Below are 24,340 nucleotides of genomic sequence, written 5' to 3'. Positions count from 1 at the left end.
GTTAGACACATTGAGGTTTATCTGCTGGACATCATCTACATGTAGCAGGATCAGCAGAGAAAGTTAAATTGATGAGTGAAGGAACAAGGAAATGACAGGCTGATTACCTTTTGATTATTTTGCAAAACTCATGAGACAGCAGATGGTATTATTTTGCACTAAAAGACTGAGCACAGCGTTTTGCTTTTTTTTTTTACATTCCTCATATTGGAACTGTTTGTTAACATGCCCCTCCCCCAACTCAATTCAGTAAGATTGGAAATTACTGCATTTTTGCAATGAAATTGGTTTTCTCAGGAAAACTGATGAATTACTTACTGCCAGTGACTGAAAGGAAAAGCTGCTGTATATGCTCTTGTATAATGAATTTTTAGGTAAACCTCTCATGAAAAAAATATAATTCAAAGCATCGGCATAGTCACAATAGCATTTCTGTGTGATAGTATATGAAAGGAGTGGTTCACATTATCAATGACAAGAAGAAATGGTTAAAGTATCTATTCTTTCTGCAGCAGGGATTTATGCAGACTGTTTACATATTTTGTCATTGAGTAATGAATTTAATACACAAAATATATAGTAGCATTTGTCTGAACCACCATTTCATTAAGGCATACAGATAGAGTTGCCAATGAATGTATCAAAATGAATACTTCATCTTTCCCAGATATTTCAAAAAAGCAATAAGCTTCTGAAAATCTTCACCACAAAGTTCACCAAAAACTGGCAATGATAATTGATAAAAGTCTACTGTGCAACACTCTTGACCTCAACAATATTTGCCAGTGTAACTGCAATTAATTATGCCTCATTGGACCAAGTTGAAATTGTACCACTATGAAGTAATTTTGACTCTACAGGTGTAGATCTTCGTAAATTCTGGATCAACTTAAATAATTTTGTATTGAACTTCTATTTCTCGAATTAATAAGTGATTTGAATTTGGGTGCAGGAAATGGCATGAAAACTACAAGTAGAGTGACTTTTTTTTGAAGTGTGAGTTCAGGAGGATATAAATTAGCAGACGGACTTAAATTTAATGTATGAAGTTTTTATTTTGGGATGTAAAAAGGAGATTAATCTTTAGCACTGTGTACATATACTTTAAGAGCACACAGACATAAGAATTCAAAAAAGTCTTTAGAAGTGGGGTACAGTAGATAATATAGCTAATAACATAAAGCATTATCTGAGATCTTATATTCTATGCCCCTTTTCACAAAACGTAAAACCAACACAAATGGCTGGTCTTACTAAAGGACTAATAATGATTGCCTTAAATTACAAACAACATTGAATTGGAGAAAGTATAGAAGGTTATATACACAGACAAACACACACCAGATTTGAACTTTAGTTATAATAAATTAGAATGCTTGGCGAGGAGACTAAAAATCACCAAAATAATGGGAAAGCTAGAAGGCTTTGCTTAAATTCAAAGGGCTGCCAGGAAACGGGTTACCTTAGAAATCATGATAAATGCAGAATCCATAATAGATTTGAAAGGGAAGTGGATTACCATTTGGAAAATAAATAATTTTTCATGGATATTGGAAATTTGTTAACTCTTTCAGACTCTGGGTAGATGCAATGGCTGAATGGTGTACTGTACTGTAAACTTTTGTGGTCTGTACCGTTCCATTTGAAACAGATGGGTTAATCGTACTAAAAGCTCCCTGAACTGGTCTCACTCCTTTTCTACCATCACTGCATTACACAAAATTATTCTTCCAAACTCAAATGTTTAAGACTAGAACAAATAGGATATTGGTGTGTTGCAGGACTTGGGGATAATGAACAGTGAATTTCAACATAAATAAATTGGAGGTAGCAGTCATTTACAGAGCATACAAAGGCCAGTTTTTCCAAGCATTTCTATTTATTACGGATGAAATCAAGATTTAGGAACAAAGGATACATAATTAATGGAAACAAATCTAAACTTTTTTCATTACTAAATATTAACATAATATTTCTTTGGCAATGAAATGTATAAAATTTGATTCATTCACTTGTATATACAGCAAATTGGATTTCTAAACACACATATTGTAATCACGAGTAAGTGAACACAGAGAGCAAAACAACTATGATAATTTCTCCAGTTAATTAAGTAAAATATATTTCTACCGCCAAAAATGTATAAAAAAAAAGGTCAACTTGAATAGGTTACTCAGAAAATAATTGCACTTTTGTGTCCTTTGGACATCTCAAAGATTCCACAAATAGCAAATTAAATTAGTAACCTAATCTGTTTTTATGTTGGACTGGTTGAGGAAAGAACTCTAACCAAGTCATTGGTTGTACTCACCACCTACTCTGAATATACTATGTAACTCTTAGTGGGTAACTAAGAACTCACATTATCTGAAAGGTGGTATGTTCAATAATTCAGTGATCCTTGAAGTGTTGGTTTGATATGTCAGGCCACATTTTACTTTCATATCTTGAAATGGAGTTGAGGCACATTGTATCTATATCACGCTGACTTATGTATTTTGGGCATCAAAGGTACGAGATTTTGGACTTCACTGTTACATTTTGGGCAAGTGAAGTAAGCATCAGATAAGTAATTACTTTTAATGCAGTAATAACAAAAAACATGCTTACAACCAATTGTGTGAGGCATTGTTGGCCAATCACCACAAAGGGCACATTCTTTACAATGGATAGCTAACGTGCCGTCATTATTATAACAATGACCAACTGGAAGGAACCAAGACGAGACAAAAGCTTTCATTTTTCTTGTATTGATCAGTGGTAGAAGAAACATTAGGAATTCAGCAAAGCCATGCCATAATAGTTCTCGATTCATGTATTCAAAACCGACTTGACGAAAACCCTGAGCTCTGGAGAAAACTGCTCTGATTCCCAAGAGTCGTTCTGGAAACGTGGCAAACCTACCCTTCTGAAGAAAAGTGAGGAAATTCAGTAGTCCAGCCACCTTCAAAAATCCACCTATTAAAGTGATGATATATTTAATCCTATGCATAGTTGACTCTGGAGAGTGATTACTGAATAAATCATGGGCTCTCTCTTGCAACCATTTCCCACCAATGGTGCATATTGCATACCATAATTTCTGGTGCTTACTCATTGGTTGGTATTTTGGTCCTTGAGATAAGTCATTTTTATATCGGATGTTCAGAAGTATCTGTCCAACGGTTGCACTTTGGGAATACACTGTAAATCTCCACAACAAAAACTGCAGAAAGGCTTTTAGTTCTGGTTCAAAATGTGTTAACAAGCCAGGTTTGAAACACTGAAAACACTGGACAAACTGGGACCACACAAGTTGTTCTAAGGCTCTGTCCAGCTCAAAAGCATCCAGCTGACTTATTCTTAGTACTGGAGTTGGGGAATTTAAGCTGTCTTCTTTTGAACCCATGTTGCTACCAATGGCATCTAGAAAGGAAGAAACAAATAAAACAAAGAATTCAGTTTTTAATCACATCTATTACTTGATAGTGAAGACTTGTATACCCTTAGCCAGAGGCAGGTAGGTATATTTAAAAAGTCATTCAGAAGTACTATACAATCTATAAAATCAAATTTTTCCTGTAGGGTTAACATTTATGAAAGTTAACTTTTATCAAATCATCTGCTCTCTCCAGTCTAAAGGTAATACCTCATTCATGTTGTTTCATGAGTTTTCCCACTGGTTCATCAATCAATTATTCTCATGTGTTCACAGTAGATTGTTCAAAAATACCCAAAAGAAAATGCTATGAATGCTGGAGTATGAAATAAAAACAGAAAATATTCTGCATTCTTAGGGTGACAAAATAAAGCTGAGTTTTTCTGAAGGAAGTGGAAATCCCAAGTCAGCAAAGTTCCTGATTCCTATAAATCTATCTCTATTAAAGATGGCAGCTAGGGCCTCTCTATATTCTTAAGAAGCAAGGAATTAGTCCTACTATCTCAGCAGTCAGAGTGAAGTGGCAATGGAGGTGGATGAATGGTGAGCCTCATCGCTAAATATCCACCTGCTTAAATGCCATTTGCCCAATTGTAATGATTGCCAAACCTTACGACCACCCGTGACCACCATGTCCCTTCCATGGCCACATTTCATCCCTCCAACACACTATCCCGGTAACCATTATGTACAGAACCAGCCACTGAAATGTCTTTGAAATGTTCCTAAAATTGACACAAGCAGAGGTTTAAAAAAAAAATTAAAAAAAACTGCTCAGCTTTTTACTTCTTAAAATCTGTCAATCATAGCCATTCCTAGTATCAATAAGAAGCTTTAATCCATTTTAGACATTATAATCTTGTGTAACTAAACACACAAGCACTGAAAAAATCACATCAAATAAAGAATCATTTATTACATTCATAATGAGATAACCTAGTAAAAAAAGGTCTGCGTCTATGATACTGTAATCAGCGGGTTTGGATTGGATGCTTGCTGAGCTCCAAGAATGAAGGGAGGAGTAAAAGATTGGGTCTTGTATCATTGGAAAGCGAAAGGATAATGGGAGTGATTAAGGTGTGTTCCAGGATATCTGTGATGCAATGGTCCATCTGGCTATTGAAAAGGGGAGAAAGACAACAGGCAGAAGGCACCATAAATAATGGAAAATAAACTGGTGAACCTGGAGACTTCCAGTTTGGGGGTAGCGGGGTGGGATCAGAAGCACTAGTGTAGGAGGTGGTGATATCAAAACATATTTCTGTAATTCCACTTTCTCCCACGCTGTCTTGACTGCACTTTGTCTTACCACACTCCCTGGACATATTGAATTCTCTCAGATTTTCCCCACTACATCTGAATTTGATTTAAAAAAAAACTCCCATTACACTGCCATTGGCTTTGCATTGATTTCTCTGAACTACAACACTGACCCCATTACTATTGTCTTCAGCTCTGCATTATTTTCTTATCTTCTATACCATCATCTGTCAATTATACCCTTTTTTTATTCCATATGACCACATCTTTCACATACTTAAAACCCATTGTGCAAACTCTCATTAAAATTATTTAAAACCTACATATATGATAAATGCTTTTGGTCATCAGATCTAAAATCTCCTTCATACGAGTGGGGTGGGGGGGGGGGTATGGTTCTCGGGATAATCCTATGGTAAGGTTCTCGTGAAACACCTTTCAACTTTGTTACATTAAAAAGATACTAGGTAAATACTGAGTTGTTACGTCTGAGATTTCCCAATTCTAATGAAGGTCTATTGACCTGAAATGCTAACTTGACACATCTTGCCACGGATGCTGTCAGACCTGCTGAGTACTGTATTGTCAGAATTTACTGTTTTTTATTCAATCATAAGGTCCAAAGGTCAGCAAGAAAATGGAGACCACGCAAACCTGACCTTCCCTTCACAAGGGATTTATCTGCTATCTATTGACTTCAGTTAGAACTCCAGGTTTTTGCCCCTTTTCCCGAGGCCAGAATATGAAGGTCAACTGTAGCATAACCACTGCAAAAATCTTCAAAATAACTTTTTAAACGAATAGCAACACTCTTTCATTAAAGACATTTTAAAAGATTCTTTGCAATAAAGTAGCTTTTAAATTTTTCGTAAAATGAACAAAGCTTCCAAAAACTATGTTTAATTATAAAACCACAGTAAAAAATGTTGGTGTGACTCTGGTACAAACAACATTCCAGAGAAGCACTAAATAAAAGGCTGAAGAACCATCTGGGTACTACCACCCTGTTACGAGCATTTCAAACTACCACCTAAATTACATATAGAAAATAGTTACATGCAACTATTTGTCTTTTTAATAATATATTTTTGGATAAAGATAAGCAACCTTTTAAAACATGCGAGTTAAAGCAAAACTGATAATTCATTTGCGTCGCATGCATGAAATATAAATTAGAGCACCATTTCCATTAGAAATGATTACATCTCATTATGGAAAAGTAATTTACAACTAATTGTATCAGTGAATTCTGCACATTGATGCAAATACAAAAAAAACCTAAATACTATATTTGTCAAAGTGAAATGTCTAAACTACTATTACATTATCGAAATGAGATCAGAATACATATGATGAAGTACTATTGCATTGGATGATTTTAAATTTCACACAATTTACTAAAGTTGTAAATAAATATGTGGATTTGTGGTGGAGAAAATTTAAAGTTCATATTTAAAATGTTATGATTGGCCCAGATAATGTAATTAAAGCTCAAGCAGAAAAGTACTGAAAAACCTCCCAAATGCATTTCAAAGAAATGATTTGAGGATCAGTTATGGCCTAATTAAAATGAAAATGTTTGATTAATGTCTAGATATTATATTGCATGATAATTTTTAAACTGAAGAAAATACAGACTGTTATATTTTAAAATCACTGTATTTAGATGAATTCCACAGAAATATTTACTTAAGTGGATACCAGTAGCCTTAGCCTGGATTTTGCAGTGGTCTTGATTGTGAAACTGTCATCATTTGTTGTCTTTATAGTACTGAGGTTGAAGTAACTTCTGGGGATCAGACATGTGCAGAATAACATGGAGATCCACAAGTTGCTGTCTGACTCTAGTACCTCTATGTTGAGAGACATCCTCAGACAAGATTTAAAGGTATGGGATAGGAGGTTTAGAGAGGGATGAGAGGCTGTTGAGATTCTGGGACTCACTTTAAGGGTCTGTAAGGGTCACAGAGCTAGAAACCATTATAATATTCAAAAAGTATTTAGTTAGGTATTTGTAATGCTAAGGATACAAGGCTATAAGCCAAGTGTTGAAAAATTGGATTAGAATATTAGGTGGTTGTTTTTGACCAGCACAGACTCAATGATCCAAAAGGCTTTTTTGCCAAATGAATTTTGCCATAATGACCCTCCTTTGACATAGTCATGTTAATTACTTACTGACATGCTAATACCCACACTAATAAACAAAACTCCCATGTAGAAATCATTGTATTGCCTTAGTATTTAAAACATTTTTGCATCAGGAATCAGAAACGCTGAAAGCAGGCAATGAAATACACAAGTCTTCCTTACCTGTTTAGTCATGAATAAACAGTGAAACATCCTTGTTAAAATACTGCAAGGGATGATGGTCTATGCTACTCTTTCCATTGTTATTACAGGTTCCATTATTAATATTTATCCTGGATACTGGGTGAGTGGGGTTGGGGGAATGCATCAAGTAGTGGGGCAGAATGAATAGGAGATAAATGGGAGTGGGGGCAGTTGGGTAGAGGGGACTCAGGTTTAAATTCCGATTTACAGAAATGGATTGATGTCAACTGGGACCTTTTAGTCTGTCTGCTTCAACACCCACCTGCCTTCCAGCCACATCAGATGTGCTTCTCTTAACAGCAACCAACAACTTCAATTTGTCTCTGCCACTATGACATAGTCCTGGTGGTGTAGGGTGGAACTGAAACCTCAGTTAATGGCCCAAATTGCAGTTTCCACGTACAGGTTTAAAATCAGAGAGTTTAGTTACCCATCCAAAAAAAATGAATGACTTGTGGATGCTAGAAATCAGTAACAAAAACAGAAATTGCTGGAAAAATGCAGCAGGTCTAGCAGTATCTTTGGACAGAAAGCAGAATTAATGTTTTGGGTCCAGTAGCCCTTCTCCAGAACTTTCAGTTTCTGAGTTCCAATATCCAAAGTTCTTTGGGTTTTGTTCAGTTTTTCTTTTGTTTACTTTTTAACTCACTGCCACACCTCTTCCAGGTATGCCCATCTCGAAGACATTCTGTTCCTCTCTTAGACGATTTCCATTCAAATTTTTTTCTTGTTCAGTCATTAATTTCACTGTCGCTCCTGGTGTTTGACAAGATACTGTATTTGCAAAGACCATTTTCAACAGCCATATCACATCCCCCAGTGGCTGCCTGCAGCTCGCTCACCTTACGTGGATTTAAACTCAAGTTTCATCCTTTGTGGTTTGAATCCACCTAGGATGACAGGTATCCCTGTGATGTTCAATATTCCTCAGAGAACTCTTCTCACCACATCCTGAGATCCACACGCAGTGCCATCCGTTGTCATATGCACATTCTAGACCTCTCTCTCTCCCCATCAGCACTGCCTCACTCTAGCTCAGCGCCATCCTGCTCTCCAGTTCCACTTAATCTCTGGCTCCAGTTCTGAACAAGGGTCACTGCACCCAAAATGTTAATGCTATTTTCTCTCCACAGATACTGCCAGACCTGCTCAGTTTCTCCAGCAACTTCTGTTTAGTTATCTGGACTGTTTTCTTAAACAGGTCCAACTCAAGACCTGCCATTCACAGTGCTGCAACAAGTCATATGATTGCAAATTACATGACTTTACAATTATTACATGTTTACAATTATTCTAATGGCCATAATCTAACGCAGATAATAGAAATTGAATTTGACAGGGAGGGAGAATGAATGATGGGAAAAGAAACTCAGCTGACTGGGTAGAAATTAAAATTAAAAATCAAAACTTTACACAGTGGTTATATAATCTTCAAAGAAATTGTCCTCAGTTCCTTTAATTTGAAGTTTGAGTAAATAACCACAATTCTATTTTTCCCAGCTGAAAATGTGTTGCTGGAATCCATTCCTGAAGAAAGGCTTATGCCTGAAACGTCGATTCTCCTGTTCCTTGGATGCTGCCTGACCTGCTGCGCTTTTCCAGCAACACATTTTCAGCTCTGATCTCCAGCATCTGCAGTCCTCACTTTCTCCTCTATTTTTCCCAGCCTAGATCTGTTAATAATGCTAATTCTGGGTCACATGGAATCGCCTATTCACTTTACATTAATGTTATTTTAGTGTAGTACTTCAGAAATAAGGAACAAAATTATTTTAGTCATGCAATACTGTAAGTGCTTTAAAGTTTTTTCAATGCTTTGTAATTTGGGTCCATATGTATATCCAGTTCTCTCACTTGCAATTAGGCATTCTAACATTACTCTATCAACCAGAACATGCCTTGGTCTCAAAGTCCCAGAGTGAAGAAGTTATAGTGTAATATGCTTGGACTTTACACTACTTAAATAAATACAATTTCTTATCTAAACTAAACTACAAAACCTGGCAGTAACACTTGCCTTTGAAATATATTTTACAACCAATATAAATTATAACAGCACATCACTATGGGAGTAGGAACTTCCCTTGATATTTTTCTTCAATAGAATTATCGAACAGTTTACAAATTATGAATTAATACATTTTATTTGGGAACATATTATTGACAGAAAGCTATCAATAGTAATGTGGCTATTGTCAGGAGCTTGTCAATATTAATGTTGTTATGATTTAGAGATCACACAGATGTAAGGAAGGCAGAAAGCCATCTCCCACAGGCTTCTATCAATAGCTACATTTCTATTGACAAGCTCCCAAGACATACCAGGAGATGTATTACCATCACAGTCTTCTGTCAATAACTTTACACTTTAAAAAAAAAAAGGTGTCTAAATTTTCAAAGCTTCAAGCTTATAGAAAAGTCTATATCCTTCTTAACAATTTTTAGGCTTATTAAACTCTGTAAACACTGCCAGTAACTTCAAGTTGGAAAAGTAAGCACTCTAGTATATCATTGACAGCAATTGAAATTAGATTCAGATTTGTGTTGAAGGAACTATCCTATTTAGGTATTGTCATTGTATTATATAAGACTTAACATAGAAGTCTGTTGATTGTTCTGTGTCCAATTGCATGGACAGTGAGAAAAAATAACAAGAAAGCACCTTTACTGCTTATTTTGAAAAGGGAAAATGGAAATAAAATGAAATGAAATGAAAGGAAGCAAGCACAACTGAGTTCTGAAGAAGGGTCACTCAACCCCAAAAGTTAACTCTGATTCTTTCCACAGATACTGCCAGACTTGCTGAGCTTTTACAGTAATTTGTATTGGTGTCTCTGATTTACAGCATCCACAGTTCTTTCGGTTTTTATGAAGGTTGAAGGGTGCTTTTGTGACTGAAGCCTGTGTCCAGTGGGGTTCTGCAGGGATCAGTGATGGGTTATGCATAAATGTTTTAGATTTGAATATAGGAATGTTAATCAGTAAGCTTACAGATGATACACACAAGATGGTCAGATGGGCTAACCAACGGCAAATGAAATTCAATTCAGGTAAGTATTAGGTGATGCACGAAGACAAATATGGCAGGACATAATGAATAGTAGGACCCTAAGAAGCACTGGGGATCAGACGGACCTGTTGCTCCTTACTGTGGAAGTGTATGGGATATTTACTTTAATTAGGTGAGGTCTAGAATCTAAGAGCAGGGAAGTGATGCTGGAACGGCATAAAATTCAGGTGAGGCCACAGCTAGAAATGTGCGTGTAGTTCTGGAATTCACATTCAGGGAGGAACATCATTCTAACCGATAGGGTGCAGAGGAAATTTAGCAAATGTGCCCGAGTTGGAGAGTTTCAGTTAGAGAGATTGGGTAGACTGGAGTTGTTTCCCTTCGAGTCAAAAAGTGTGGTACTCGAAAAGCACAGACGGTCAGGCAGTATCCGAGGAGCAGGAGATTCGACATTTCAAGCATAAGATCCTCATCAGGAAGACCTTAAAATCAAAACGTCGACTCTACTGCTCTTTGGATGCTGCCTGACTGGCTGTGCTTTTCCAGCACCACACTTTTGGACTCTGATCTCCAGCATCTGCAGTCCTCACTTACTCCTTGTTTCCCTTCAAGCAGAGCAGATGGAGTGGGGGACATAATTGAGATGTATAAAATTATGATGAGCATAGTCACGGCAGACAGGATGATAATGTTTTCCAATGTTTCCAAATGTAAGATTGATAAGTCTCCAGGGCCAGACCAGATTTATCCTAGGCTGCTCCGGGAAACGAGAAAGGAGGCTACTAAGCCGCTGGCGGGGATATTTGCCTCCTCACTCTCTGCAGAAGTCGTACCGGAGGATTGGAGGGAGGCGAGTGTTGTTCCTTTTTTCAAGAAGGGTAATAGGGAAACCCTGGCAATTACAGACCAGTCAGTCTTATGTCTGTGGTCAGCAAAGTTTTGGCAAAGCATAGTGTAATTAAAGGCAGTCAGCATGGCTTTATGAGGGGCAGGTCATGCCTCACAAATCTTATTGAGTTCTTTGAGGAGGTGTCAAGACAGGTCGACGACAGTCGAGCAGTAGATGTGGTGTATATGTACTTCAGCAAGGCATTTGATAGGGTTCTCCATGGTAGGCTGATTCATACAGTCAGAAAGTATGAATACAGAGAGATTTGGCTATCCGAATTCAGAAATGGCTGGCTTACAAAAGGCAGAGAGTGGTTGTAGATGGGAAGTATTCTGCCTGGAGGTCAGTGTTGAGTGGGGTCCCACAGGGGTCTGTTCTTGGGCCTGTGCTCTTTGTAGTTTTTATAAATGAGTCGGATGAGGAGGTTGAGGGGTGGCTTAGTAAATTTGCAGTTGACACAAAGGTTGGAGGTGTCCTCGATAGTATAGAGGGCTACTGCAGGCTGCAGCACGACATAGACAGGATGCAGAGCTGGGCTGAGAAATGGCAGATGGAATTCAACCTGGATAAACGCGAAGTGATGCATTTTGGAATGCTGAATATAGGATTAAAGACAGGATTCTTGGCAGAGTGGAGAAACAGAGGGATCTGGGTTTGCAAGTACATAGATCCCTCAAAGTTGCCACCCAAGTGGATAAGGTTGTTCAGAAAGCATATGGTGTTTTGGCTTTCATTAACAGGGGTATAGAGTTTAAGAGCCGCGAGATTTTGCTGCAGCTCTACAAGTCCCTGGTGAGACCACACTTTGAATACTGTGTCCAGTTCTGGTCGCCCTACTATAGCAAAGATACAGAGGCCTTGGAGAGGGTGCAAAGAAGGTTTACCAGGACAGTGCCTGGACTGGAGGGCTGGCCTTATGAAGAAAGGTTGAATAAACTCGGACTTTTCTCTCTGGAGAGAAGGACGAGGAGAGGAGACCTGATCAAGGTGTACAAAATAATGAGAGAAATAGAGAGAGTCAATAGCCAGAGACTTTTCCCCAGGGCAGGATTGACTGGTATGAGAAGTCATAGTTTGAAGATATTAGGAGGAAGGTATAAAGGAGACGTCAGAGGTAGGTTCTTTATTCAGAGAGTTGTGAATGTATGGAATACATTGCCAGCTGTGGTGGTGGAAGCAGAGTCATTGGGGACATTTAAGCAACTGCTGGACATGGACATGGATAGCAGTGAGTTGAGGGGTATGTAGGTTAAGTTACTATATTTTACATTAGGATTAAGGCCCGGCACAACATTGTGGGCCTAAGGGTCTGTTCTGTGCTATACCTTTCTATGTTCTATGTTATATTTCTCCCTGGTTGGGTTCAATGACCGGGGGCATAGATTTAAAGGTAAGGGCAGGAGGTTTAGCAGGGATACAAGGAGAAGATTTATCACCCAGGGAGCAGTGGGAATCTGGAACTCAACGCAATTGTGGTTGAGGCCGAAACTTAAAATGCATAAAAGTGGATAAATCCCTAGGACTTGATCAGGTGTACCTCAGAACTCTGTGGGAAGCTAAGGAAGTGATTGCTGGGCCCCTTGCTGAGATATTTGTATCATCGATAGTCACAGGTGAGGTGCCAGAAGACTGGAGGTTGGCTAACATGGCCAAGGTGGTAAGAAAGTGGTAAGGACATCCCAGGGAACTATAGACCAGTGAGCCTGACGTCAGTGGTGGGCAAGTTGTTGGAATCCTGAGAGACAGTATTTACATGTATTTGAAAAGGCAAGGACTGATTAGGGATAGTCAACATGGCTTTGTGCGTGGGAAATCATGTCTCACAAACTTGATTGTTACTTCTTCAAAAAACTCAGAGGAGTGATGAGGGCAGTGTGGTAGACGTAATGTATATGGACTTCAGTAAAGCGTTCAACAAAGTTCCCCATGGGAGACTGGTTAGCAAGGTTAGATTTCATTGAATACAGGGGCAACTAGCCATTTGGATAGAGAACTGGCTCGAAGGTAGAAGCCAGATGTTGGAGGGTTGTTTTTCAGACTGGAGGCCTGTGACCATTGGAGTGCCACAAGGATCGGTGCTAGGTCCACTACTTTTCATAATTTATATAAATGAGTTTGGATGTCAGCAAAAGAGGTATAGTTAGTAAGTTTGCAGATGACACCAAAATTGCAAGCGTAGTGGCCAGCGAAGGAGGTTACCTCAGATTACAATGAGATCATGATCAGATGGACCAATGGCTGAGGAGTGGCAGATGGAATTTAATTCAGATAAATGAGAGATGCTGCAGTTTGGGAAAGCAAATCTTAGCAGGACTTATACACTTTGGTAAGGTCCTGGGGAGTATTGCTGAACAAAGAGGCCTTGGAGTGCAGATTCATAGCTCCTCGAAAGTACAGTCGCGGATAGATAGGGTAGTGAAGAAGGCGTTTGGTATGCTTTTCTTTATGGGTCAGAGTATTGAGTACAGGAGTTGCGGCTGTACAGCACATTGGTTAGGCCACTTTTGGAATATTGCATGCAATTCTGGTTTCCTTCATATCAGAAGGATGTTGTGAAACTTGAAAGGGTTCAGAAAAGATTTACAAGGATGTTGCCAGGGTTGGAGGATTTGAGTTATAGGGAGAGCTTGAATAGGCTGGGGCTGTTTTCCCCAAAGTGTCGGAGGCTGAGGGGTAACCTTATAGAGGTTTATAAAATCATGAAGGGCGTGAATAGGATAAATAGACAAAGCATTTTCCCTGGAGTGGGGGAGTCCAGAACTAGAGGGCATAGGTTTAGAGTGAGAGGGGAATGATATAAAAGAGACCTAAGGGGCAACTTTTTCACGCAGAGGGTAGTAAGTGTATGGAATGAGCTGCCAGAAGTGGTGGTGGAGGCTATTACAATTGCAACATTTAAAAGGCATCTAGATGGGTATATGAATAGGAAGGTTTTGGAGGGATATGGATCGGGTGCTGACAAGCGGAACTAGATTAGGTTGGGATATCTGGTCGACATGGACGATGTTGGACCGAAGGGTCTGTTTCTTGCTGTACATCTCTGTGACTGAATTTAAGTAGTATTTAGATGTACACTCATGATGTCAAGAAATACATGGCTGTGGATCAAATGTTGGGAAATGGCAAAGAATACTTAGGAAGCTGTTTTTGTTTGGCACAGACTTGAAAGGCCAGGGCCTTTTTCTACCCTGTAGATCTCCAAGACACTAACCTGAAGTATTGAAAATATTGCTCTATTACAGAGACAAATGAACTGTGGAGCTTCAAACCTTTGATTAAGGCTAGATAACACCAGATAGATTTAAAGTTGGGGGAGGGGGGGTGTTGAAGAATTATAATTCATATTTTTTGCATTGATGATAAATGATTTGCAAGTGGCAGTTTACACGTTTTTAGGTTTTGCTCATTTGTGGTTGCCTTGAGAAAAACTTTGCAACTTCTGTTACCAAATGCATTCTAAAACCTCTGATTCTTACCGGTGTAGAAGCAAGATCATTAGAATAATTATAAAGGCCATCACATTCATATTTCACAATTTATTGCCACCAGTGACGAGTCTGTGTTGAATAGGCCTGTTTAAAAAAAAAATCTATATAACTGGGCTTAGAGTTTAACCCTCAAGGTGGGAATTGAGTTAGGCCACTTCCTGAGATCATGATCTTGCTTCCTGCATGGCTGTGCCTCTCCATGCTACTTTCATGGCAGGGTGGTGGGGACAAACTGGAACTTCTGCTGCCTCTGGAAAAAAAAACTCTGATGCAGGAAAGAAGCCAGATAGATTGTGGAGTGGTCAGAATAGAAACATTTTCTCATTCACTGAGATAACGATCCATTTCTGCCAAGAAAATATGTTTTCATGCAGAAGGTAGCAGTTGTCAATTATGCCTGTTCTGGTTCTTTGGTAGAGTTAAACAATTACTTGCAGTTGCCTTCTTCATAGCCTTGTAAATGATTTCCCTTCAAGTACTTATTTAATTTTCTAAAAAGAGAATTTTAAATGACTGAATGTGGAACTTTGTAGCACCAAGTTTGGCTCAAAGGAATTTTGAGAATTTCTAAATATTTTTGACAGTGGATCTCATCAGGCATCATATTTCCTGCCAACTTTAGTCTAGTGGATGAAAGCAAAGTTCAACAGAATTTATGAAACATTCACCCCATGCTCTGTTGCTGACAGTAGTTGAATTTAAATAGCTGCTACATAAACTAAATGCTAAAGCATTTTGAAGAAAGAAAACCTTCTAAAGAAGGGTCACTGGATTCCAAACATTCACAGTTTTCTCTCCACAGGTGTTGTCAGAACTACTGAGTTTCTCCAGCAATTTCTGTCTTTGTTTGTTTCAGATTCCTAGCATCCCATAGTTCTTGGTTTTATATTTGGAAATAATATAGATAGCTAGTTTTTTTTTTATTTCAGATATGCTCATCCCCTGTTCAAACCAACCAAGTGGTTTCCCAATTGCTGCACTGTATGAGCTCAGGCATCTAAAAGATTGCAACTTGCAGATTTTAAAGTTACACTCACAAGAATAAACAGAATTGGATTTGTAAAACACCCTTCATAATCCTCAGAACATTTTGAAATGATTCACAAGCAGTGAAGTAGTTTTCAAGTGCAGTCACTAGTAATGCAATGAACTGAAACAATTGTTGACCATTTATTCCATGAGTCTTCATTACAAGTGGGCCAGATTCTTTAGCAATGCAATCTCCAATATATTTTAAGAAAACTGCTTCTACTTTAACTGACTCTTCAGATAAACAGACAGAACTTCTCAAAAGTGACATACTGTATAAACCTCCTCTGAAATCTGAACTTTTTCTTCCTTATCAAGACTTTTATTATAATTTGTGGCCTTTGAAGAAACAATCATTTACATTTTTAAATATTGCAAAAATATAATATTTTAGTATTGTATGACATTACAGTAGAATACATTTCTCAAGGAGCTATTAATGTGTCAAAAAAGCACCCTGGAAAAGGCTAAATTAGAACAATAAGATAAATCTTCAAAATGTTATTTTATAAAGTACTGCAACATAAAGCATTTCTTAAAATTAACTTGACAAATTCCTTGCCAGGTGGCTGGTAATCAGGAAATAATCTTTCCCAAACTCCTGTAAGAGAAAACTGTAAGAGATTTCTGTTTCCAAATCCCAGTTCCCAGATTACCACTCCTCACTGGGCTTCATTCAGAAAGTCATGGGTTAAAATCTCATTTCAGAGCAGAATAATCTAGCCTGATACTGTGGTACTGTAGAGGGTCTGCTCACTCTTAGTCTTTCAGGTGAGATGTTAAACAAAAGACCTGTCTGTCCTCTCAGGTGTATGTATAAGATTCCATGACTTCACGTCAAAAGACTAACACAAATTAACCCCCACCCGGTGCTCTTTTATAAAATTTTTACATGGCATTTGACCTTGCTGGCTACGGTAGTAGTTGTTGCTCATCCTAACTGGTTTCGAGAAGTAGGTGATGAGTCTTTCGCAATGCTTGTTCTTTAATCAACACTGCACAAAGATTATCTGACCAGTACACTGCTGTTTGTTTGAGGTGTTAGAGACAGGAAACAATACTTCAAACAACTCTCCTCCTTTAAGCACCACCATAGTTGGCAAAGTCTGGAGACCGTAAGATTGACATAACCGTTACCTCCAGACCAATGATACTGGAGTGGAAGCAAATCACCTCCAATCCCAAGGGACAGCCTAAGAAGACACCACTCAGTACTTAATTGGCTGTAAGGTGCTTTGGGACATCCAAGCTGCTAAATCAATGCAAGTCTCTCAAGCTTCCATATCAGTTACACATTTATGGATGGCACGGTGGCTCAGTGATTAGCACTGCTGCCTCACAGCACCAAGGTCCCAGGTTCGATTCCAGCATTGGGTGTGCTCTGGTTTCATCCCACAGTCCAAAGATGTGCAGTTCAGGTGAATTGGCCATGTTAAATTGCCCATAGTGTTAGGTGCATTAGTCAGAGGAAATGGGTCTGGGGGGTTACTCTTCGGAGGGTCGGTGTGGACTTGTTGGGCCGAAGGGAATCTAATCTTAAACAAATAAACAGGGCATTCAGGATAGAGTTGAAAATGTGTTGCTGGAAAAGCGCAGCAGGTCAGGCAGCATCCAAGGAACAGGAGAATCGACGTTTCGGGCATAAGCCCTTCTTCAGGATTATGATTATGATTCCTGAAGAAGGGCTTATGCCCGAAACGTCGATTCTCCTGTTCCTTGGATGCTGCTTGGCCTGCTGCGCTTTTCCAGCAACACATTTTCAGCTCTGATCTCCAGCATCAGCAGCCCTCACTTTCTTTCATTCAGGATAGAGTGCTGTGTTAGCCGAGTCTTATTTTAATTATGTAGTTTTTCCTAGCCCGTGTAATGCTCTGCAAACGAAGTCAGTAACAGCTTCCACCTAACAGGGCAGGCGTATATCTATCCATATCGAACATGTTCTGAAAACTCTGCTCACATTTTAATATCTAGAACAAATACTACCACAGGTGGTGAGATTATACACAACATTCTTCTGAAAAATGTCTATTTGCTCTATCTCCCAATGTTAATTTTTTTAAAAATCAAATGTCAGGATCTGGATGTGGATTTGTATCTAAGCAAAAAAATGAATCAGTTTGACATTGGGTCTATCCCAACTATGTGCCAATTTTTGCTGAAATCCACTTGTTAGTTTTTGAGATATACTGTTTCGAGACAAACAACCTAATATTACTGAAGGGCTTTCGCCCGAAACGTCGATTTTACGGCTCCTTGGATGCTGCCTGAACTGCTGTGTTTTTCCAGCACCACTCTAATCTAGACACTAATATTACTGCTGCCTATCTTCAATGGCAGTAAAAATATCACAGGAGGAACCAAAATGCCAATTTATTACCAGTAGCTTCTTGCCCTTACATCTTCTACCTGCTCTCATGTCAGTTCTTAGTCTTATGTTGACATACCATTCCTAACTTCAGTATTTATCTTCCTGATGAGAGAAAGAAAATTACCTGAACTCTTGTCAGTCTCTCATGTCGACTATCCAGCAGAAATCAGGATCTCCTTATTGAAAATCAATAGGCATTAACTTCATAGTATTACATACACACAGAGAGAGGCCATTTGAGCCATTATGTCTTTGATGGTTCTGTTCAAAGCTGTCCAATTAATCCAATTTCTTAGTTTTCACTTTACTAACTCTACAAGACCCTTTCATAATTTTGTATATTTCCAATAAATCTCTTAATAGTTTGTTTTTCTTTTGTGACTTAGCTCATCATTTTGTCTTTCAAGAACTCAAGCTGCTCCAGGTGATCTACATAACTGAAGTCTCTTAATTCTGAGATCATTCTAGTCAATCCTGTTCCTGACTCTTTCTGATATGTTGGTGTCCTTTCTCCGAATATTCAACCGAATATTCTTACTCTGGCTAACACATAATCAGTTTTATTACTCCTTGCTTTTGAACATCGTGCCTCTATTAATTAAACTAAACACCTCTTAGGTTTTCTTTAGTTGCCCTGTTATGTAAGAAGATGTGTGTGCAATGTCAGCTGCCCAATATAAATCCGGTGGCTACAAGAACAGTTCAAAGGCTTGAAATTCTGCAGAGAGCAACTCACCTTCTGACCCTCCAGAGTCTGCTCACCATTTATAAGGCACAAGTCAGGATTATGATGGGATAGTTACCTCTTTTCTAGATGAATACAGCTCCCATATTGTTCAATAAGCACAACACCTCCAGCAGAAAATGTGCCACTTGATTGGTTTCCATTCCCTCCACCAACACAGAATGTCAGTAACGTGTACATAAATAAAGTGCATTGCTGCAACTTACTAAGCCTCAATCAAACCTGGGAACTCTATCACTTAGAGGGACAAAGCCTGCAGACAATGGGAACACTACCATCTTCACGTTCCCTTTCAAGCCATCCACCACCTTAAGATGGAAATCTTCTGAGTTCCTGCATTGTTGCTGGGTCAAAATCGTGAAACTCCCTCACTATACTACATAGATCAATTGGGTTCAAGAAGGTAGCTCACCACTATCTTTTTTAAGGCAATTTCAGATGAACAATAAAATACTCGACTTGCCAGCAAAGTTCACATTCTATGAGAGAACTTAACAAACTTCATTAATCTAGTAATATCTAATTTTGCTTCAAAAATTTAATGGTGATTTTAATTTAATAATAAGTCTTTTACAAATGCCATTCCATTTGTCCCAAATTATCTTTCTTAAGAGTTACCTTATCATTCAAGAAGTTCCTCCTCATCTCAGTTCTGATGGGTCATTCCTTTGCTCTGGAAGCTGCGCCCTCGGGCCATACTACTCTCCGTATTCAGCAAGTCTCAATGAGAACCCCCCCCCCCCCAACACCAAAGTGACTAAACTCCATCATTTACAGACCCAGAGTCCTCAACATCTCCTCATGTGGCAAGCACTTTAACCTTTCTTGTAAACCTCCTCTAAGGCCAGCACATCCATCCTTAGATACGGGACCCAAAACTTCTCACATTATTTCAAATGTGGTCTGATCAGAGCCTTATGTAGCCTCAAAAGTACATATCTGTTCATGTATTCTAGCTTTCTTGAAATGAATGCCAACACTGCATCTGCCTTCCTAACTGCGAACTGAACTTTCATGTTAACTTTAAGAGATTCCTGAACTAGACATCCAAGTCCCTTTGTGTTTCAGATTTCCAAAGCCTTTGCTCATTTAGAAAATAAACGACACCTCAATTCTTCCTATCAAAGTGCATAACCTCATTCTTTCCTACATCGTATTCCATCTGCCCCTTCTTTGCTCACTCTCCTCATCTATCCAAGTCCTTCTGTAGCCTCCTCATTTCTTTAACACTACCTATCCCATCACTGATCTTTGTGTCATCTGCAAACGTAACAATAGCCTCAGGTACCTTCATTGAGATCAGTGATGTACAACGTGAATAGTTGTGGTCCCTACGCCGACCCCTATGAAACTTTGCTAGTCACCAGTTGCCTTTCTGAAAAAAAAACCTTTGCCTTCTGCCAGTCAGCCAATCCTCTGTCCATGTCAGTACCCACCGTTATTTAGCAGCCTTTTGTGCAGCACCTTGTCAAAGGCTTTCTCAAAATCCAAATCGATCACATCCATTGGCTCTCCTTTGTCTAACTTGCTTGTTACCTCCTCAAAGAATTCTAACAGATTTTGGATATCAGTTTGCTTGCTGAGCTTGAAGGTTCAGCGAGCAAACTTACTCCAGAACCTCAACTTGAGATTCAAATCTTCTCAAAACTGTCTAACAGATTTGTCAGATATGATCTTCCATTGATGAAGCCATGCTGAATCAACCCTACTTTACCACATACTTGCAAGTATTCCACTATCCTATCCTTAATAATTGATTCTAAAATTTTATTAGTGGCTGAGGTCAGGCTAACTGGCCTATAATTTCCATCTTCTGTCACCCACCCTTCTTAAATAGGGATGATACATTAGCCATTTCCAATCCTTTTGGGCCCTCCCTGACTCTAGTGATTCCTGAAAGATCACCACCAATGCCTCCACAATTTCCTCATCTATGTCCTTCAGAAAAACGTGGGACGTAGTACATCTGGTCGAGGTGATTTATCCATTTTCAGACCTTTCAGCTTCCCCAACACCTTCTCCTTAGAGGTAGCCACTACACTCACATCTGTCCCCTGACTCTTTTGAAATTCTGGTGCACTGCTAGTATCTTCCACTGTGAAAACTTATGCAAAGTACCTGTTCATTTTCACCATTACATTGTTCCCCATTACTACTTATCCAGCCTTATTTTCCAATGGTCCAATGTCCACACTTGCCTCTCTCTTACCTTTTAGATATCTAAAAAAACCCGTGTAACCTCCTTCAATCTTCCTCCTTATTAATTATCCTCTGTTGGTTTTTAAAGGCTTCCCCCTATTCTACACCACATTGTATGCTTTTTATTTTAATTTTATGTTGTCGGTAAAATCCCTCATGGTTACCTCGTCCTCTGCTTAATGTGTTTTCTCTTCTTTGGGATGACTTTCTCCTCTGTCTCCTGAATTACCCCAAAGATTCCTGCCATTGCTACTCCCCAGTCTTCCCTGCTATGATCTCATTCCAATCAACTCTGGTAGTTACCTTTACTCAATTGTAATTACTGTTACATCTCATTCCAGCTTCTCCCTCTCAAACTGCAGGGTGAATTCTATCATATTATGGTCGCTACCATCTATAGGTTCCTTCACCTTAAACTCCCTAAGCAAGTCTACCTCATTACAGATCATCAAATCCAGAAATGCCTGTTCGCTAGTGGGCTCTGCCACAAGCTGCTCCAAGAAACCATTTTACAGACATTCCACAAATTCCTGTTTTTGGGATACACTACCAACCTGATTTGACCAAATCACTTTTCTACTGAAACCCCCACGATTATTGTAAGTGCCTTCCCTATCTCCTGATTTATTTTCCACCCCATATCCTGATTACTGCTAGGAGGCCTGTACATGACCCCCATCAGAACTGCGGTTCCTCAACTCTACCCACACAGATTCTTGATGTTTGACTCTATATCACTTTTTTGCTATCGATTTAATTTCTTACTAACAAGGCAACCCTGTCCCTTCTGTTCATCTGCCTGCCCTTTCAATAGGATGCATTTCCTTGGATATTTAGTTCCAAGCCCTGGTCCCCCACAGCCATGCACTCACATTGTACCTGCCAATTTTAATCTACTCTACAAGCTCATGTCATATATTGTGTGCATTTAAGTACAACGTCAGTCCTGGGTTGACAGTCCCTTTTGTCACAGTTGTCTCCATATCTGTTGTGCCTGATCTTTTCCATACTCTCTGTCCTATTACTTACTCTGGAAACTTCCAATAACCTATCCCTGCCCCTTTAACTTTTCCCATAATTTTTCATGCACATCCCCCCACCCCTTCATTTAATTTAATTTAAAGCCCTATCCACAGCCCTAGTTATGAGATTCATCAGGACTTTGGTCTCAACATGGTACAGGCGGAACCCAATCAGAAAAGCTCCCTTCTTCCCAGTACTGGTGCCAGTATCCCATAAATTTGAACCAGATTTGTCCACACTGATCTTGGATACACACATCATGATCAGGACGAAAATTGCTCAAAAGAATCTAGAGACCTCTATGGCATGAATTTCCTCTTTCCTGGTCACAGTTCAAATCTGCACTGAATTGAGAGGATCACCAGAGATCTATCAATAGTGATGTTATCAAGTAGGATAACCAATAAATCATGCTAAAGTATTGTCAGACAACAAACCAAAAAGTAAAAAGCATTGAATTTCTTGTTTGATGAACATTTTACAAACAGCAAAATAAAAATTGGGACATAAACATGTGAAGTTAAAATATTATAAATAAACTTTTAAAATATTTACGATGGGTTTGTGAAGATTGAGCAACCTGACAGTTTACAAAAATCACATTAGGTTACTGGAAAAAGTAAGGGTTTTGAGCAGCATGAAGGAGAGGCTGAATAGGCTGGGGCTGTTTTTCCTCGAGCATCAGAGACTGAGGAGTGACCTTATAGAGGTTTATAAAATCATGAAGACCATGGCTAGGACAAATAGACAAAGTCTGGGGTGGGGGAGTCCATGACCAGAGGGTATAGGTTTAGGGTGAGGGGGAAAAGATAAGAGGGGCCTAAGGGGTATAATTGCAGCATTTGAAAAGGCATCTGGATGGGTATATGAATAGGAAGGTTTAGAGGGATATGGGCCAAGAGCTGGCAAATGGGATTAGATTAGGTTAGGATATCTGGTTGGCATGGACAAATTGGACCAAAGGGTCTATTTCCATGCTGTACACCACCGTGACTCTAATTATAAATTTAATATAGTACTCAGTTAACAACTAAGTTATATCTTATTCAGAAGTTATAGCTTTGAGGGGTTTTACAAATGAGACATGATGAAAACAAGAACGTTTTTGTAAAATCATTGATTTCTCGTTAATTGCAATCAGGGGAAATTAAACAGTCCATACTTTGGAAAAATAAAAAAAAAGAAACTGACAGTTGCTTCTATATTTCTCTAAGGAGAGAAGGGCTTATGCCCGAAACGTCGATTCTCCTGTTCCTTGGATGCTGCCTGACCTGCTGCGCTTTTCCAGCAACACATTTTCAGTTCTATATTTCTCTAATTAACTACGCAGACACGAACGGTAGAAGTTCCTGTCAGTTTCAGATGAGAAATGACAAGTATCTGCATCATGACAACTACTTAATTCCTAGTTATTTTATGGTCTTAATCTATTTAGATTCTTATTTGGTAGCTGCCCGTCAACATTCTCTACAAAAAAATCAAAAGCTGTTTAAAACTTAACACGCACAGAGTCAATATTAAGATATGATATAATCCCAATCTTTATAGAAAAATAGCCATTATGCAATCAATCATTCTGAGAATCATCAGACCTCTTCAAAAGGCACGCGGCAGAAAGCAAATAGCAAATTAGATTAAAGGAGAAAATCTCACAAAAACACCGTTCTTAAGTAAGAAGGCTTTGACAATTGAAGAGAACACAACAGTTATCTACTAATTAGGTCTCCCACCTTTTAAGTAGAAGAAACGAAATTTGGAAATTAATACTAACCACCCAAAATATTATCAATAGGACAAAATGTATCCCTAAATTTCAGAGTTTACGGAGTTTGTGTGAATGCACTCGAGCTAAGTTTGTCATCGAGGTTAAGCTTTTGTCGGATTCAAGTGGCCCACAAATCAGCCACAGGTAGGCAATGATTCCTGAAGAAGGGCTAATGCCCCAAACGTCGATTCTCCTGTTCCCTGGATGCTGCCTGACTTGCTGCGCTTTTCCAGCAACACATTTCAATCTCTGATCTCCAGCATCTGCAGACCTCACTTTCTCCTCAATGATTTAATACTGTCGTTTTCAATGGAGGAAAGAAATTGACAGCGAAGTGTAAAATTAAATATGTGGGAGTTTACAGCTGGCATGCATTTGCTTTTGTGAAGACCCTGTAACAGTGTAAGTGGGCCACCTTCACCAATGACAAATCTAACACCTACCAGAACTGGGCCTCTCACCAAACGGGCAGCTGGCCTTCCGAAATGCGGGATGTTGACAGTACGCTATCGGATCCAGACGGATATAAAGGCAATCACGGTACAGTTTTTCTTAGCTCTGTGACTGTGAGTCTTAAGAGTCTGTATAAACGGGAAAAAGTGTTTCTCTGAAGCTCAGCGAATGACCCCTGACCCCTGCAACCGCCTCCTCCTCGCGACGGCGGGCGGCGAGGCGCGAGGACGGCGGCCTATGACATCACCGATTGATTGGCACTGGAAGGAACCAACCGTCCTGCAGGAGGGACCCTTTCCATCAATCCGAGGTGACACGGTGGGCGGTTCTAGTTGCCCAGTTCACCAATCGGAGCGGAG

At 39.1% G+C, this 24,340-nt stretch overlaps 1 protein-coding gene across 1 annotated transcript; it reads right to left on the bottom strand.

Moving 5' to 3' along the window:
- Nucleotides 1-992: 992 nt before the first annotated feature.
- On the bottom strand, nucleotides 993-24,231 carry pex2 (peroxisomal biogenesis factor 2). The gene is made up of 2 exons (XM_043689130.1): nucleotides 23,972-24,231; nucleotides 993-3,405 (listed from the first exon to the last, which is right to left on the bottom strand). The coding sequence occupies exon 2, from the start codon at nucleotides 3,386-3,388 to the stop codon at nucleotides 2,480-2,482; it is 909 nt and encodes a 302-aa protein (XP_043545065.1). The 5' UTR covers nucleotides 3,389-3,405; nucleotides 23,972-24,231; the 3' UTR covers nucleotides 993-2,479.
- Nucleotides 24,232-24,340: the final 109 nt, after the last annotated feature.

The sequence above is a fragment of the Chiloscyllium plagiosum genome, chromosome 4 (genome assembly GCF_004010195.1).
Source record: "Chiloscyllium plagiosum isolate BGI_BamShark_2017 chromosome 4, ASM401019v2, whole genome shotgun sequence".
Classification (NCBI taxonomy): Eukaryota; Metazoa; Chordata; class Chondrichthyes; order Orectolobiformes; family Hemiscylliidae; genus Chiloscyllium; species Chiloscyllium plagiosum.
This window is presented reverse-complemented; position numbering and strand designations above follow the sequence as displayed.

Excerpts from the sequence above, each read along its gene's own strand:
- pex2 (XM_043689130.1), bottom strand. The coding sequence starts at position 3,388 with ATGGGTTCAAAAGAAGACAGCTTAAATTCCCCAACTCCAGTACTAAGA.